Source organism: Bubalus kerabau, chromosome 16, assembly GCF_029407905.1.
Source record: "Bubalus kerabau isolate K-KA32 ecotype Philippines breed swamp buffalo chromosome 16, PCC_UOA_SB_1v2, whole genome shotgun sequence".
NCBI classification, from domain to species: Eukaryota; Metazoa; Chordata; class Mammalia; order Artiodactyla; family Bovidae; genus Bubalus; species Bubalus kerabau.
The window spans coordinates 72,124,110-72,141,119 of NC_073639.1; the positions used below are offsets into that span (position 1 = coordinate 72,124,110).

At 40.7% G+C, this 17,010-nt stretch overlaps 1 protein-coding gene and 1 non-coding gene across 7 annotated transcripts in view; one reads left to right on the plus strand and one right to left on the minus strand.

Annotated features, from left to right (window-relative positions):
- The window catches only part of CHEK2 (checkpoint kinase 2), a 39,160-nt gene extending 22,155 nt beyond the window's left edge, over nt 1–17,005 (minus strand). Inside the window, exons 1-9 of one of the 6 annotated variants that reach the window (XR_008703243.1) lie at nt 16,902–16,954; nt 16,255–16,311; nt 15,649–15,831; nt 14,241–14,538; nt 9,290–9,414; nt 9,024–9,171; nt 6,237–6,327; nt 2,098–2,206; nt 247–300 (exon numbers count right to left, since the gene is read on the minus strand). Coding sequence is in view for 5 of the 6 variants with exons in the window: in XM_055549389.1 (XP_055405364.1) it covers nt 247–300; nt 2,098–2,206; nt 6,237–6,327; nt 9,024–9,171; nt 9,290–9,414; nt 14,241–14,532 (819 nt within the window). In the remaining variant the exon portion in view is untranslated. Of the gene's footprint in view, nt 1–246; nt 301–2,097; nt 2,207–6,236; nt 6,328–9,023; nt 9,172–9,289; nt 9,415–14,240; nt 14,539–15,648; nt 15,832–16,254; nt 16,312–16,901 lie in introns of all 6 variants that reach the window. The other 5 variants (XM_055549389.1, XM_055549387.1, XM_055549390.1 and 2 more) reach the window with 5 other exon arrangements.
- TRNAG-CCC (transfer RNA glycine (anticodon CCC)) lies at nt 14,892–14,964 on the plus strand. Its single transcript has one exon. It is a non-coding gene; the product is annotated as a tRNA-Gly (tRNA).
- Nucleotides 17,006–17,010: the final 5 nt, after the last annotated feature.

Consider the following 17,010-nt stretch of genomic DNA (forward strand, 5'->3'; position numbering starts at 1 on the left):
CTAACTCAGCGGAAAAATAACATAATTAATGATAAAATCTTTGTATTGTCCTTTCAAAATTTTAGGGTAAAGCTCTTCCCAGCTTAACAGCTAAAACCATGCATGTATGCATACACACACGTATACACACACAATTAAGGAACCCAGGTTAATACTAGTTTTATTACACTGAAGTGCTTTGCACTCTCCCCATTTTTTGAGATAAAAGAATTTAAGTATGGGTCATGTTTTTACAGTAGTACTTACATGATTTAGTTTCTTCAAAATTTCTATTTCTGTTTCAACATTGAGTGCCGGATCCTTTAATAAAACAACATTAGTTATTAATGATAATAATAGCCAATATGCAGAAAATGTTTACAGTTAAACTTAGTTGAGTAAAGGCTGCCTGAGTTCCAAACTCAGCACTGTTCTTACAGAGAAATCAAGGATGAATTACACAAAAACTCACCTAAAATCACTTTGCAAAATGCTTGGTAAATAATAAGCCATTCAGTAAGTGACTAGGCTCTATGCCAAGCTCTTTATCTAAAAGGGTCATCTCATGTAAGCCCATAATCCAAGTGAACTGGGCTCTAAAAGTATTCCCATTTGACAGACAGAACAAGGCTCAGAGAAAGGAAGCCACTTGCTGCAGTTCCCACAGCCAGAAACAAATGTGTTCCCACTGTCCTTACATTGACCTGGTAAGCTCTGCTTGTCTCATCAAACTGAGGAATTGTTTACATTTGTAAATAAAATACAACAAGCAAAAACCATAAAGGAGAAGGTATTCAATTAAACTGTGTAAAGAAAACATAAAGTCACATTTCTCATAATTAAGCAGAGCCAGGTTCCAATTTCAAACGCAAGCTGAGATATTTACTGAGACTCTAAAGGGAAGAGGAAGCTTCAGGGTAGAAAAGTCGCTCTCCGTTACAATTCCAGAAGAATGACTCGAGTTACTCAACCTCACGGGCTACACCCTCTACAAGCAAAGAGGATATAGAATTACATATTTATGTAAAATGGACTTCAGCGAAGAAAGCCAGATGTTTAATTTTAAAAGCCAGCCTCTTCCTGTAAGCTGGTAAACTCATTACCAAGGCTGGGTATATTCTGATGATAGAGAGCTCTAAAGAATATGATGGGATTTGAAAGATGAAATTAAAACGTAAAATTGTGCTCCAAGTCATTAAGAATCTGGTAGGTTATTTTCTTCCCCCCTAAATGGAAAACAAACCCAGAATCACAGGGGAAAGATCTATAACAAAGTGAACACTGAAAGGAAATTCCTCTTGCTATGTGAGAATGCATTGTCTAGGGACCAAAAAAAAAAAAAATCGATCTTTAAGGAATGTAAAGCATAATAGCCAGAAACAGCTGGCCACAAAGGAAAACGTGACTAGACGACACATTTTATATTACTTTGTGGGGTCATGTGTTGAAAAACCAATACATTTGGCCACTCCACCAATGCAGTAAGTATGTATTACAGGAAATGTAAAAAGTGAATGGTTACCATATAAAGAGACCATATAATTTAATCAAGATCTTTTAAAAATCTATAAACATGGAGGTATTCATTGCCACATTATCAGAAAGAACAAAGAATTAGAAATTATCTCAATGACCTAAATGATCTAAATGATCAAACAGAGAGATGGATGAATAAAGTGTGATAAAGCTGGTGAAACAGAGACTCAATCATCCAAAAGGATATAGTAGGGAAGAGTTTACGCATTAATGCTTATGTGGAAAAGCAGAATACAAAACTGTATACAATACGATCTCAGCCATCTAGAAACATGAGTTCACAGGAACAAAGACCAGAAGGAAAGGGAAAACTAAAAGCAGCTGTGGGGTTCCAGCAGCGGGGATACAGCAGGATTTTTTTTTTCCCCTAATTTCCTTTCGTTTATTGTAAAAACAGTCTTGTAACAACTTGGAAGGAAAAAAAAAAGTTCCTGCTATGTGTATTATTATGTACAACCAAATATTTTTGGAAATAAATTATCTGTGTTTAGGTTAGGTCAGTATACCCAAAATTTTCCAAAGTTCTTCTGAGCGGTAAATTCTTTATGATGGGGTCAAGCAGCCACCAACACAGGTACTTACTGCCTCTCTCTCAGAGCTGATAGCAAACTTCCTCTTGCTAATGATCTTTATGGCCACTTTCTTACATGTCTTCCTCTCGAAAGCTAGCTTCACCTCACCACAGGCACCGCTAACAGGGAAAAATGTAAAAAGTGATTGACTGTCACAGTGTTTTAAATCCTGAGACCCACCACTCTTGAACTGGCCTGAGCTATTTCAAGTTAAAGACAGTCCATTGTCTCTGTTTTCAGAAACCTCACCAGGGTAAGATGTCAAGGGCATAAAGGAACAGGGACCATCCAGCAACACTGAGTCAGCTCCAAATTCCACTTTTTGAGCCGAGCGATATAAACCTAAATCTTACTGTCCCTCCAGATTGTGAAATGCTCAGAAAGACACTAAAAATAAATCAGAGAGAAATAACTTCTCCCAGAGGCCAGAGAAAGATCAAATATACAACCAAGTCCTAGTTTAAAATGAATGCCTACAACAAAGAATATTAAACAGCATCTGCAAATAAATTACTTCCACTCATCCATTTCTCTTATTCTCTATCTTCAAAGGAAATACATAAGCAGTTGATGCCATGAATTGCACTGTAAATAAAATCACTAAGAAACCAATAATATCCCAGGAAACTGCTTGCAGCAAGCTCCTGAAGATTCGCAATTAACTAGGATGCTGATGCTAAAATGCAGGACTGCTACCCAGGATGGCACCCAGAACAGTTAATCAAGTATCAAGACCTCATTACCTACCTGCAGTAGAATTTTATAATCATTGTGGGTCTGGGGATGGGGTGAGAGGGTTGCCGAGACATCTTTTTTTATGCATCGTGTATATACATAAAATTTGCCATTGTAATCATTTTAAAGTGTACAATTCAGTGGCAGTAAGTACATCCACAATGTTGTACAACCATCATTTCTATCAAGTTCCAGAACTTTCTCACCAGCACAAATGGAAACCCCATACCCACTCAGTGTTCACTCTCCATTTTTCCTGTCCCTGCTGCTGCTAAGTCGCTTCAGTCGTGTCCGACTCTGTGCGACCCCATAGACGGCAGCCCACCAGGCTCCCCCATACCTGGGATTTTCCAGGCAAGAACACTGGAGTGGGTTGCCATTAGCCCCTGGCAAATTCTATTTCTCTCTGTAAAGATCTGCCTGCTCAGAATATCTCCCACCAGTAGATTGATACAGTATGTGGTCTTTTTTCCAACTTCTTTTACTTAGAATGTTTTGAAAGTTCAGCCATGCTATATCAGTATGCTCATCAGCATGTTCATCCGTGCATGTATTAGTATTTCATTCCTTTTTATAGCTAAATAGTAGCCTGTTCTATGGATACATCACCGTTTGTTTATCCATTCTCTTGTTGATGGACACTTAGGTCGTTTCCACCTTTTCGCTATTGTGAACAGAGCTGCAGCGGAACATTCATGCACAAGTTTTTGTTGAACATCTGTTTCCAATCTGGGGGGTATATACCTACAAGGGGAACTGCTGGGTCATATGGTAATTCTATGTTTAACTTTTTGAGACAACATCAAACTATTTCCCACAGTGGCTGTACCATTGTATATTCCCAACAGCAGTGCATAAGAGTTCTAACTTCTCCGCATCCTCACGAACGCTTGTCATCTGTTTCTTTACTACAGTCATCCTAGTGGGTTTGAAGTAGCATCTCACTGTGCTTTTGATTTACACTTGCCTAATGACGCTATCTTCTCAAGTGATTTTTGGTCACTTCTCTATCTTCTTTTGGAGAAATGTCTACTTAAATATCTTGCCCATTTTTAAATTGGGTTCTCTTTTTGTTGTTGAATTGTAAGAGTTCTTTACCTATTCTGGATATTGAGTCCTTATCAGATATATCACTTGCAAATATTTTCTCATTTCATATGGGTTTCACTCTCCTGACAGTGTCTTCTGACATGCAAAAGTTTTAAAATTTGACAAAGTCTGGTTTTTCTATTTTTCCTCTTGCTGCTTGCATTTTTGATGCCATTTGAGAAACCACTGCCAACTCGATGATCATAAAGACTTGTCTCCATGTTTTCCTTTTACAGTTGTATAGGTAAACCTCTCACATTTAGTTTTTTGTTTCATTTTGAGTTAACTTTCATATATGGTATGAGATAAAGTTCCAAGTAACTATGATTTTTAAAAATTTACTCCAAACACTTTCTAATTCCCCTTCTGCTATGATAACAGTCACCTTTTGCCTGAGAAAACTTTGTCGAGTCTAGCAGAGTACCTATAGTAGTACAACACCCACTCCCGGGACTATGGGGTAGATGTACACATAAAATTGAGCCAATTAGGGATTTCTTTGGAATCAAATGCTGATGTTGGGAGAGAAACAATTCTCTATGCTGTAGTTTCTAAAAGAAAGAAAATATGAATATGAGACTCCTGGAAGGCATTTTTCCTGATACCCAGAGAAAGTAATTCTATGGGAGAAGAGCAAAGAATACAGGAATCAAAAGATGGAGAAAAAGCCCTGGTAACATTTCAGTAACCCTCAGACTGAGCCACATAAAGCCAAATAGATAATTAAAACTTAAGAGTGAAATAAAGCCCTAAAGGCCTCCTGGTCCAGTCATACCAGAAGTCAACTGTGCCCCTGTATTCCCCAGTTATAAGAGCCAGTAAATTTCTTTTGTTACCTGGCTCATTTCTGTCCCTTGCTAAAAGCTAGAGAATTTGTGTTGAATCCTCCCTCAGGAAAAAACAAGAGTCCCAGACATTTCTTTAGGGTTGACACAAATTTGGCTGCGAGCTTCTAAGCAGCCAATGCCAAATATGGGAACACAATGAGCTACTGAATTTAATGTTCATAAACTGAAATATCTCTCACAGATAATCATAAAGAGTACATTGTGCTTAATTCTCTGTGGCAGGAACGTGAGCGATTATCACCTTCTCCTATTTTCTTTCATGTTTCCGAAAATATCAATAAACAGAAAGTCTGTCGGGGACAGGGGAGGGCTGGGAGGGTGAAGGACATTGGGTGCCTGGTAAAGGTGTCCTAACACCTTCCCTAAGGAAGTGGTTCTTGATGGGCAACCCCCAAAGGGCACTAAGATCCATTCAGAATGCCCATAAAGTCAGTACTAGCTAGAGAATGACACGAAGACATTATTTGCCTTTTTCTCTCTCATTTTCTCACGAGTGTACAGTTTTCCAGAGGCTACATGGTATGCCGTATCACAAAAAAACACAAGTGAAAAAGCAAATATCAGGCTCCAGCCACCATCTAGTAAGCCAGGTATGAAACAGATCTGTAAAAATGTGAAGCTTTCCCTCTCTTCTCACTAATCTTTTCTAAAATAATTATTTTTCATTGAAAAAAAACATGTTATTTATCTTAACATAAGTGACTATTTTTTAATGAATTAACAAATATTAGTAACATGTCTCCATTTTAATTTCTGGGCTTCCCTGATGGCTCAGTGGTAAAGAATCCGCCTGCCAATGCAGGAGACATGCCTGGGTTGGGAAGATCCCCTGGAGAAGGAAATGGCAACCCACTCCTATATTCTTCCCTGGGAAATCTCATGGACAGAGGAGCCTGGCGGGCTACGGTCTGTGGGGTTGCAAAGAGTCGGACATGACTAAATGACAGAAACAATTTTAATTTCTAACACAGTAAATTTCAAGACCTAAGTCTCACGAACAAAAGCTCTTTGACATCTTCAGTGATTTTTAGGAGTGTAAGGGGTCCTGAGACCAAAAGGTTTTTGAGAACTTTGCTATTCAATGGTCAGCTCCATTTCTCTTCCCAAGATGTCACAATTCTGAAGAATGCAGAAATGCAATAAATGTTTCTTTATGGAAGGTAATGAAAATGTTCTAAAATTGATTGTAGTAAAGGCTTCACAGTTCTGTGAATATATGAAAAACCATTGAATTGTACACTTTTAAATGGGTGAATTATATGATATAAAAATTATCTCAATAAAATTGCTTTTAAAAAGAAAAAACTGTTCAACTGAAAATGATCAAATAAATCAGTAACATACCTATCACAAATAGGTACCCTAAAATATTTTCTATACATAACAAATGCTATAAAATCAGAAACAAAAAGCTAACCAGTGACAAACATCTAGAAAGAAATTAAGTGCAAGTTCCATAAGAAAACAAAAAAGTTACCTTCCGAGAGTTTTTGACATGATGTATTCGTCTCTTAATTCCTTAGGATACACTGACTGATCATCTACAGTCAGATCAAAAAATACAAAAACTAAGGGGAAAAAAATGGCAGAGACAAGTCTCATTAATCCATTTGATAAAGAGAAAATAAATGGTCCTATACTTAGTAAACATATGGAGTATAAGACAATCATGCTTAGTTCCATTTAACATCTAACCCCAAAGAAATCACTAGCTAGGCTAACGGATACCATGAAACCCTTGAGAAATGATGGCAGCAAGTTTCATTCCCACAATGGAAACGCACGGTACCATTCTCACTTCATGGCAAGAAACTCATATGTCAATGCTGTGCTTAGTCACTGACCTCAGAACAGTTATCAGCTGGGCCCAGAACCAAATGCCAAATAGTTTAAATCTAGAAAATATATTCAAGGCAAGTAAATATCCAGATAAAAATAAAGCCAGAGGTCACCATCACTAATATTACCACCTCTCAGTCATTTCTACCTTTACCTAGCTGGCATCTTACAGCGCAAACCATCCTGAACTTACTTGTAAAATTAAATAACACTTTCCCCCCAAACCTCCTTTATTTATTTACTATTTGGCCTACATCTGAGAAAGAGTACCAAAAAAACTGTTCATTTCATAATTTAACCATCCACTGGTCCAAACCTGCAGTCAGTTATTAAACACTACAATTCTACAAAATGGTACATTTGCAACAGCCTATAATATCAGGAAAGACTGAAATTTGTGAAGACCCGTGAGTTTCTCAGATTTCAACTGACAGGTCTTAACCGCTCTGGAGTAACCTAGAGAACCAGTGTCAGGCAGAAATCTGAACCAGCTCAGCACATTTCAATCCAGGCTGGTCCCCAGGAGGCAGACACCCACCTAATGAATGAGACCTGCTGGCCACCGAGGATACAACCGTTCCTCTCTGTGGATATTTATGAACCTAGATGTTATAATGACACCCTAGATCAGTGGATCTGAGGGGCTCTGAGATGTATTTTTCCCATGTATTGAGGTCTACTTCAAAGGCTGCAAATTCAGTTGCCTACAGAAGCCAGAAGGTCATGGAAATAGGTAAGGCTGGGGTGAGTGTAAGATGTAGAGCAGTGAATGGGGACTTGAACAGAAAAACACATCACCCTTCTAAAGGAGGCAGCCTCTACTTAGCACCTGCAGATCCTCGAATTAATGGACGATAAGCTCAAGTGTGGCCAGATAGCCCATCTTTTCAAAGAAATCTGGATTTTCACATTAAAGCACACACATCATCCAAGGCCTAATAAAATTATCAATAGGCCAAATGCGGTCTGCAGAGTACCAGTTTGATCCATTTCAATCATGGCCAGCTTCAGACTACATAACACCTCTGTTCAAATTAGAAAAGGTGCCCTTTGCTGCTAAGTCATGTCAGTCGTGTTCAACTCTGTGCGACCCCATAGACGGCAGCCCACCAGGCTCTGCCGTCCCTGGGATTCTCCAGGCAAGAACACTGGAGTGGGGTGCCATTTCCTTCTCCAATGCATAAAAGTGAAAAGTGAAAGTAAAGTCGCTCAGTCATGTCCGACTCAGCGACCCCATGGACTGAAGCCCACCAGGCTCCTCCATCCATGGGATTTTCCAGGCAAGAGTACTGGAGTGGGGTGCCATTGCCTTCTCCGAAAGGTGCCCTTTAGATAGAACAATTATGAAAGGATGGCACGCCACTTGTCAAGTAGAGGACAGGCCACATTTCAGTGCCTACTTGCCCCCTCGACTGGGTGCTTTCAAAACAGCAAAATCCTGTGCAGCTGCCGACTGTAATTACCAGATAGGAAACAAAGTGGAAAACAGAAAACTAAGGCAATCATAAAATGTACACCAGGACGGCAAGAATAGCCATAATCCCAAGATGCTGTTCTGAAGACTGGCTGCAGGAGAACCACCTGGGAAGGATTTTTAACACCCCTGGAACTGGTGGATCAGGCTCTGAGGAACAATGCCTCCGGGAATCTGTATTTTTAAGGTGTCACCCACACAAACAGATACTATTTCACGTCACTCAACCCTCAAGTTTTGAGAAGATCTGTGAGGTTTTTTCAAATTAAAGAAACAAGAGTATTGTTCTTGTCCAAGGTTTTAAAATCACTGTGAGCTATGTTTAATTCTGTAGGTTGTTTTTTTCCATCCCCAATGAATGACAACTGTTCATTTCAGATGTGATATTCATGAAGTTTTAGGAACAGCTGCATATAAAATGCTACCCGATGGTGATGATAAACATTTCCACTTTCAGAGGATAACCATGCGATATTTAAGGTGGAAGGTCTAAACTGAGACTCTTACAGGGAAACCCATAGCCTAATGCCAGGCTATACATAATAACTCAACAAATATATACAGAAATTAATGTCTAAAAGGAACAAAGAAAAGGAAGAATGAGAAAGGGAGAGAAAAAGGTGGGGAGGGAAATGAACTAATGGCCAAAAATAATTCATTGATATCTAAGGTTGACGTAATTAAACTGGATCAATTAATGAATGATAAATTAAGCAATATGATTATTTAAAGCATATGGCTTTAAATGAAATTAATCAAACCAATCCAACCTTAGAAAATCTGTCTTGATAGAACTTTTCATAATTAAAAAAAATGCAGCTAGATTGAGATGAATCTTGAATGCTAACCTACTTACTTTATTTACCTAAACCATACTCTGCAAAGGACAGTGTCATTTTTCCTTTTATACGGGAGGAGAAAGTTCCGGTAACCAGAAGATAATAATATTACCTTTATTACTCCATACTGAAAGTGCAATTTCAGAATTGTTACTCAAAGGAAGGCGTCTTCCTTTCCCTACAAGCTCTCTATTTACAAAGGTTCCATTCCCACTGTGATCTTCTATGTATGCGATGTAAGAGTTTTTAGGACCCATTTCCTAAAATAGAGAACATTTTATTTCAAAGTTTTAATGATGGGGTGTTAGAGTCGGGAGATAGCTGAGGGTGACATCTAGATGAGCAGTTTTCCCAAATGTATGGGTATTTGACACCTACTCTGAAGATCCGAAAGTGCTTCTTGCTGTATGTCCGGTATTTATCGGTGCTTTTCAGCAGGGGCTCATCGAAGCAGTATTCACAGTTTCTATCCCTCCCGAACCAGTAGCTGTCATTAATACAATCTGCAACACAAAAGCACACATCAGAGGGCTGCTGAATTTCATGTCTCAAACACCTTTTAAAACTGCTTATAAACACTGAAACATACATTACCATGAGTAAAATAAGATAGGTAGTGGGAAACTGCTGCTTAGCACAGGGAGCTCAACAGGTGCTCTGGGACAATCTAGAGGGGTGAGATGGGGTGGTGGGTATGAGGGAGGTTCAAGAAGGAGGGAATACTTATGGCTGATTCATATACTTATGAATACCCTTCAGCCATATACTTATGGCTGATTCACGTTGTTGTATGGTAGAAACCAATACAACATTGTAAAGCAATTATCCTCCAATTAAAAAAAGACTGCTCAGAAAATCATGACACAACATGAATGAACTTTAAAAACATTATGCTAAGTGAAAGAAGCCAGACACAGAAGGACAATTACGATTTCACTTATATGAAATATCTACTCAAAAGACACAGAAAATAGGTTACAAATTAACAGAGGAACTCGATGGGGAATAGACAATCTCTTCAATGAATGGTGCTGGGAAAACTGAATAATGAGATGCAGAAGAATGAAACTGGACCCCTTTCTTACACCACTCACAAAAATTAACTTGAAACAGATTAAGGACTTAAATATAAATGAAACTGTAAAGCTACAAGAAAACAAATGGTCATTTTGTGATGTGATGAAGGTGTTAGCTAAGGCCATGGTGAGGATTATTTTGCAATATATATCGTGTATCAAATTGTACATCTTAAATTTATATAATGTTACATATGTTAGTTACATATGTTTCAGTAAAGCTAGGAATGGGAAAGGAGAAATTTCCAAAGGGAAAAATTTTGGAACTAGATATGTGAAAGTACTGATGCCAGTGAACTGTATTTGTTACTGTTGTTTAATCGCTAAGTCATGTCAGACTCTCAGGCTCCTATGTCCATAGGATTTCCCAGGCAAGCATACTGGAGTGGGTTGTCATTTCCTTCTCCAGGGGATATTTCCAACCCAGAGATTAAATCCCTGTCTCCTGAATTAGCAGGCATCAGATTCTTTACCACTGAGACACCAAGGAAGCCCAACGAACTGCATACTTCATGGTTAAAATGGCAAATGTTTATGTTATATATATTTTATTACAATGAAAAGAAGTAAACATAAAAAAAAAATACTAAGGGGGCTTCCCTAGTGGTCTAGAGGTTGAGAATCTGCTTGCCAATACAAGGGTCAAGGGTTCAATCCCTGGTCTGGGAGCTTCCCAAATGCCGTAGATCAATTAAGCACCGAGTGTCACAACTACTGAACCAGGGCTCTAGAGCCCGTGAGCCACAGTTACTGAGCCCCCCGCTGCAACTACTGAGGCCTGTGTGCCTACAGCCTCTGTTCTGCACCAAGGGAAGCCCCTGCAATGAGAAGTCCACGCACCCCAACCAAGAGTATTCCCTCTAGTCACAACCAGAGAAAGCCTGCGTGCAGCAATGAAGACCCAGCAAAAGCAAAAATAAATGAATTAAAAAAAGAAAAAGAAATACTAAAGTACATAGTTTTTAAAGTGCAAGATTTGTGTCCTGAAAACTACAAAACACTGTTGAAAGAAATTAAAGACCTAAATAAATGAAAGATATCTCGTGTTCATAGACTGGAAGACTTAATACAGTTACAATGGGAACAGTATCCAAATTGATCTACAGATATAACCCCAGAGGCCTTCTTTGCAGGAAGTAACAAACATATCCTAAAATTTCTATGAAAAAGGAAAGAACCATAGTAGTCAAAACAATCTTGAAAGAGAACAAATCAGAACTCACTCTGGATTTCAAAACTTACTACAAAGCTACAGTAATTGAGACTTTGTGGTGCTGGCATAAGGATGTACACACAGATCAATGGACCGGAAGTCCAGAATTAAACCCTGACATTTATGCTCAAACTGATAAGGACAGAGTAAAGGGATAAAGTAAGTGATTAAATAGTTAGTCACGCTAGAGGACTATAAGTAGAAAAAATATGAGACCCCTATAAGTTAATGATTACTCAAGAAAGCAGGTTTGCTAAACCACAAAACCAAGCAATCTTGCTTAGCAACAAAACCGTCTAACAGAAGCACGAGACACGCCCCCAAACAATAAAACAATGGTGGTGTGAGCCCACATCCTGGCCAGCGAGCTCAGTAAGTTAATGATCCTTGGGACATGCTCTCTGCTCACATGAAAACAATTTGTGGACCTAGCTTGACCATGCGGAGAAGGCAATGGCACCCCACTCCAGTATTCTTGCCTGGAAAATCCCATGGACAGAGGAGCCTGGAAGGCTGCAGTCCATGGGGTCGCTGAGGGTCGGACAGGACTGAGTGACTTCACTTTCACTTTTCACTTTCATGCATTAGAGAAGGAAATGGCAACCCACTCCAGTGTTCTTGCCTTGAGAATCCCAGGGACAGGGGAGCCTGGTGGGCTGCCGTCTATGAGGTCGCACAGTCGGATACGACTGAAGCGATGCAGCAGCAGCAGCAGCTTGACCATGAAGGGACAAGAAATCTCCCCTGCTAAACCTGCAGGAGGAGCTAATGATGGAAGCATGACATCTACTCAAGAAAAACAAACACGGTCTTCTCCCCTCGCCCACTTTTTTTTTTTTTTTTTTTTACCATAAAGCTACAGACTAGTAAGTTCTCAGTGCAGCATCTCTCACCCACCCCACTGGTAAACCTCAGAAGTCCCCTATTCTAATAAGTCGCTTTATCTATCACTTTGCCTCTCACTGAAGTCTTTCTGTGCTGAGACATAAAGGACTATAGTACCAGGAGCTCTTTGGAGCCTCCCTCCCCCTCAAAAGGCCACCAAATGGCTTCAAAATGATCTTTGATGAAGGTATCGAGACCATTCAAAAAGTCTCTTCAAGAAATAGTTCTTGGACAACTGGGCATTGCCATGACAAAGGATGAACTTGGACAATACCTCATACCAAGTACAAAAATCAACTCAGGGATCAGTGTAAGAGCTAAAACTGTAAAGTATTTAGAAGATAGGGTTTGAATCAATAACAATAAAGTAGCTCCTCTTTATTCAGCAATTATTGTTATTCAGTTGTTAAGTCATGTCCAACTCTGTGCGACCCCATGGACTGTAGCACACCAGGCTCCTCTGTCCTCCAGTATCTCCTGGAGTTTGCTCAAATTCATGTCCACTGAGTTGGTGATGCTATCTAACCATCTTATCCTCTGTCACCCCCTTCTCCTATTGCCTTCAATCTTTCCCAACATCAGGATCTTTTGGCCTCATATGGTCAAAGTATTACAGCTTCAGCTTCATCAGTGCTTCCAATGAGTATTCAGAATTTATTTTCTTTAGGATTGACGGTTTGCTCTCCTTGTAGTCCAAGGGACTCTCAAGTCTTATATATCAAGTTCTCCCTTTTAAAGGAGATACATCCAGACACAGATGTAAAGAACAGTCTTTTGGACTCTGTGGGAGAAGGCGAGGGTAGGATGATTTGAGAGAATAGCATTGAAACGTGTAAACTATCATATGTGAAACACATCACCAGTCCAGGTTCGATGCATGAGACAGGGTGCTCAGGGCTGGTGCACTAGGATGACCCTGAGGGATGGGATGGGGAGGGAGGGGGTAGCGGGGTTCAGGATGGGGAACACGCGTACACCCGTGGCTGATTCGTGTTGATGTATGGCAAAAACCACTACAATACTGTAAAGTAATTAACCTCCAATTAAAATAAATTAATTAATTTTTTTATTTTAAAAATTAAAAAAAAAGGAGATACATCCCACTTCACTCTTAACACTCCTGTGTCCCATTCACCATACATCAGCCCTAAGCCTATCTTAAAAATATGGCTTAAATGAGTAAAAAGTAGCTTCAAATGTTTACTTCTAAATTTAAAGTTATACATATGAATATTGTTATATTATTTCTCCACTTTTTACTGTTTTTTCAAGTCACCAAGTTGCATATGATATAAAAGGAAAGGTGACTGACAAGGTACAAAATGGTACATTAGTCATTCATTTCCTTATATTATTATTCTCTATTCCATTAACATCAAGCTCATTTTTTTTTAATGAAGTGTATTGTGCGTATTTCAGTTGTGTCTGACATTGCAACCCATTGGACTGTAGCCCTCCAGGCTCCTCTGTCCATGGGATTTTTCAGGCAAGAATACTGGAGTGGGTCGCCTTCTCTATCTCCAGGGGATCTTTCCGCCCCAGGGATAGAACCCACGTTTCCTGTGTCTCCCCATTGGCAGGCTGATTCTTTACCAGCTGAGCCATCTTTTTAATGAAGAGGTCATTTTAATTCGAGACAGGAAAAATACTAAATAAAACATACTGAAAGCAAAGTCTCACTGTTGGAATCAGCTGTCAGAGTGGATGAGTACATTTAAACAGCAAGGTTGGCTATTTTGAGATAAAAACAAATAACAGGGAGTCAACAAATAACCTTCTCCATCCTAAGACTGTAACACAGATGCTCTGAAACTGCTGCACCAGAGCAGGACTGAAGTGATGACATTTCTGTGATTAGACAACAAATGTTTGCAAGTTTGCATGAATTAACATTTTTCTAGGGAAAAGATCCACAACCCTCCTCAGATGGACAACACATGGCAGAGGCCAAATCAACATTTGGTGAAAGAATAAATGAAGGGGATCCACAGCAAGTAAGAGCCAGTGCACGACCCAAAACTGCTTTCTCAGTTCTGTCTTTCACCACCTCCAAACTCCATAATCATTCCAGGAGTGTCTTGGGTTATCTGTTGCAACAACTTTCTGTAACTGTTTTTCTGAGCCAAATATTGCACTGCATAACAAAAGATCTTACCAAGATTGGAGAATCCATCCTGAAGGGCCCATAATCGAGCCCAAGGGGCAGGGACAGGCTCCTCGGGTTCTTGGTCCTCCGGAATAGAATAGAGTTCCTGCGTGGACACTGTGTCTAAAGAGCTCAGCGTGCCAGAGCTGGAGTGGGAGGACTGGCTGGACGTGCCCTGGGACTGTGACGAGGAGCTGTGTGGCTGCGAGGAGGGACCCTGGGACTGTGAGAAGCCGCCCTGGGACTGCGGGGAGGCGCTGCCGCGGGGCTGCTGACGCTCCACATTCGTCTCCCGAGACATCACCACCTCAAAAATAAGTGTCCCACAACCAGGTGAGTTTCAAGGAACAAGACTTAAAGGTCAATGAAGAAGGATGGGCATATTACAACAGCCAAAACAACACAAAAAAGAAGATCCAGGACAAGCATGCTCTGCAAAAATTAAAATTCCAACAGTCTACAGCCATCACTCTTCTGAGCTCAGTTTTTCTTCAGATCATTTTCACCTGATAAGTTTTTTGTGTGACAGCCACAAACCACAGGGGAAAGAAACAATTTGAAGACTATAAATAAGTGAAAAAACAAAGATACTGAATTGGGGAGGGGGAGAGAATCATAACAGCTTACACTCATCCAATTGTTAAAAATTAGAAATGGTGATCCCTGGTGGTCCAGTGGCTAAGACTCTGTGCTCCCAATGCAGAGGGCTCGGGTTCAATCCCTGGTCAGGGAACTAGATCCCTCATGCCACAGCTAAAAAGATTCCACAGGCTGTCACTAAGACCCAGGGCAGCCAAATAAATAAATATATATTTTTTAAGAAAAAATGGAACCTAAAATGTATTCATTAATACAATCAACACTGCACTTAAACTACATACGTATTTTCGGAAAGCAAAGAAGGGGAAAGGTCGGGTGGTTTGGCATAGATGATGGGCAAAGAAAAATTCTACAGAAATTGGCTGCATCACCCCAGGGATGACATTTACATAAAATGTCACTGATGCCCCTTACCCAAACCAGCTCCTGGAGGGTAGGACACAAGTTCATTCTAGATTCCTAGACTCCAAACTAAGAGCTGGGCCACTTAATGAAGCAAAACACTAAGACTGCTCTAAACAATCCCACCTAGCCCTTTGTCATGTTAACTAACCATGCGGCTCATCTTTTCAGCATCCCAAATGACCTCCCAGCACAACAGAAAGAACTATTCAGACACAAAGAAGATCATAACAGAGGTTCCCACCCTTGTTTTAGAATTTCACAGTTAAACCCCAATAACAGAACCTACAGTAAAGTCAAAGTAACTTTCAAACCCTAACTTTAAATCCCTAATCTGATTTTTTTTAAGGCTTTCTCTCCAGAATTCCACACTCAGGCTACCCCTCAAGGAAAATATAGTAAACATGACTGACACAGATTATTGCATTTACACAGGCCTTCCAGACACAAACGTCCTTCCAGATGCAAAAGTCTGATGAGGTTTCCTCAAAGTGCACCAGGGAGGTGCTGCCAGAGCTTCGACTTCAGGACCTGATGCTCTGATACCACCTCAGCCGAGGTGTGACCTCCTGCGGCTTTGGAGCAAATCTTCTCCGCCCTGAAAAGTGGCAAAAGACAGTGTGTCAAGAGGTAGCTGCTATCATCACACCTGATAAGAAGGGTGCACCACACCAGGACTACATGGGCCTCCGCCACGTATAGTGGACAGGTTATAAGCAAACAGATTTGGAGTCAGCTAAGCCAGCTCTTCGCATGACCTTTAGGTAGATCACAGCCTCTCTGAACTCAAAAAGTAGACGGAGCTAGAAAATCAAATGAGATGCTGCAGCAACGTTCTTTCAACCCCACCCCCTCAGTAAAGCTTGATGATCGGACTTTCAGGCCCAAAGAATCTGAAAGCAGAGAAAGGTCTTACAAGTGCAACACAATTTATTTCTCCTCAAATAGAGAAACTGAGTCCCAAGGAAGACTGGTGGCCCCCTCCCCTCCCTTTGCCACCCAATCCCCCACACTTCCTTACGGACACTCTCGAAGCATCTTCCTACACAAGTCAGTGTGCTTCCAGTTCCAGCAGAGCCTATTGAGAGTGGGTTCTCAATAGGCATTTTTCAGATTGAACCAAACTATGATAATAATTGGGTTTCCCTGGTGGCTCAGACGGTAAAGCGTCTGCCTACAACGCGGGAGATCCGGGTTCGATTCCTGGGTCGGGAAGATCCCCTGGAGAAGGACATGGCAATCCACTCCAGCACTCTTGCCTGGAAAATCCCATGGACGGAGGAACCTGATTAGGCTACAGTCCATGGGGTCGCAAAGAGTCGGACACGACTGAGCGACTTCACTTTCACTTTCATGATAATAATTACTAACACCTTTAAAACTTTCTGCAGAGCATCTTGGCTCTGATTCTGAAGAGCATAACTTTGTTCTTTCTTATCCTGTACTTCTGGGCCAGTTTCTGCTTGTAAGTAACAAGGGAAGTGAAATTCACCTCGAGGTTTGTCTACAAAGGAGGAAGAGAGTGGCCCACGCATTCCTCTCCCCCGCGCCTTCCCGAGCTCATACACAGGACGAGATGAAGGCTCGGGAGATTCAGCTCGCAATAAGACCCTGAGGACAGGATTCGAACCCCTAAATACCCAAAAGAAGCTCCCCACTATGACTCACCGCGTGAGCCCCTCTGGAAGAGTACAACCCAGAGCAGCCGCAGCCAGCGGAGTGGCGCTAAACCCGCAGATACAAACTCCACCCTCCACCAATCAAAACACCCCTCCGC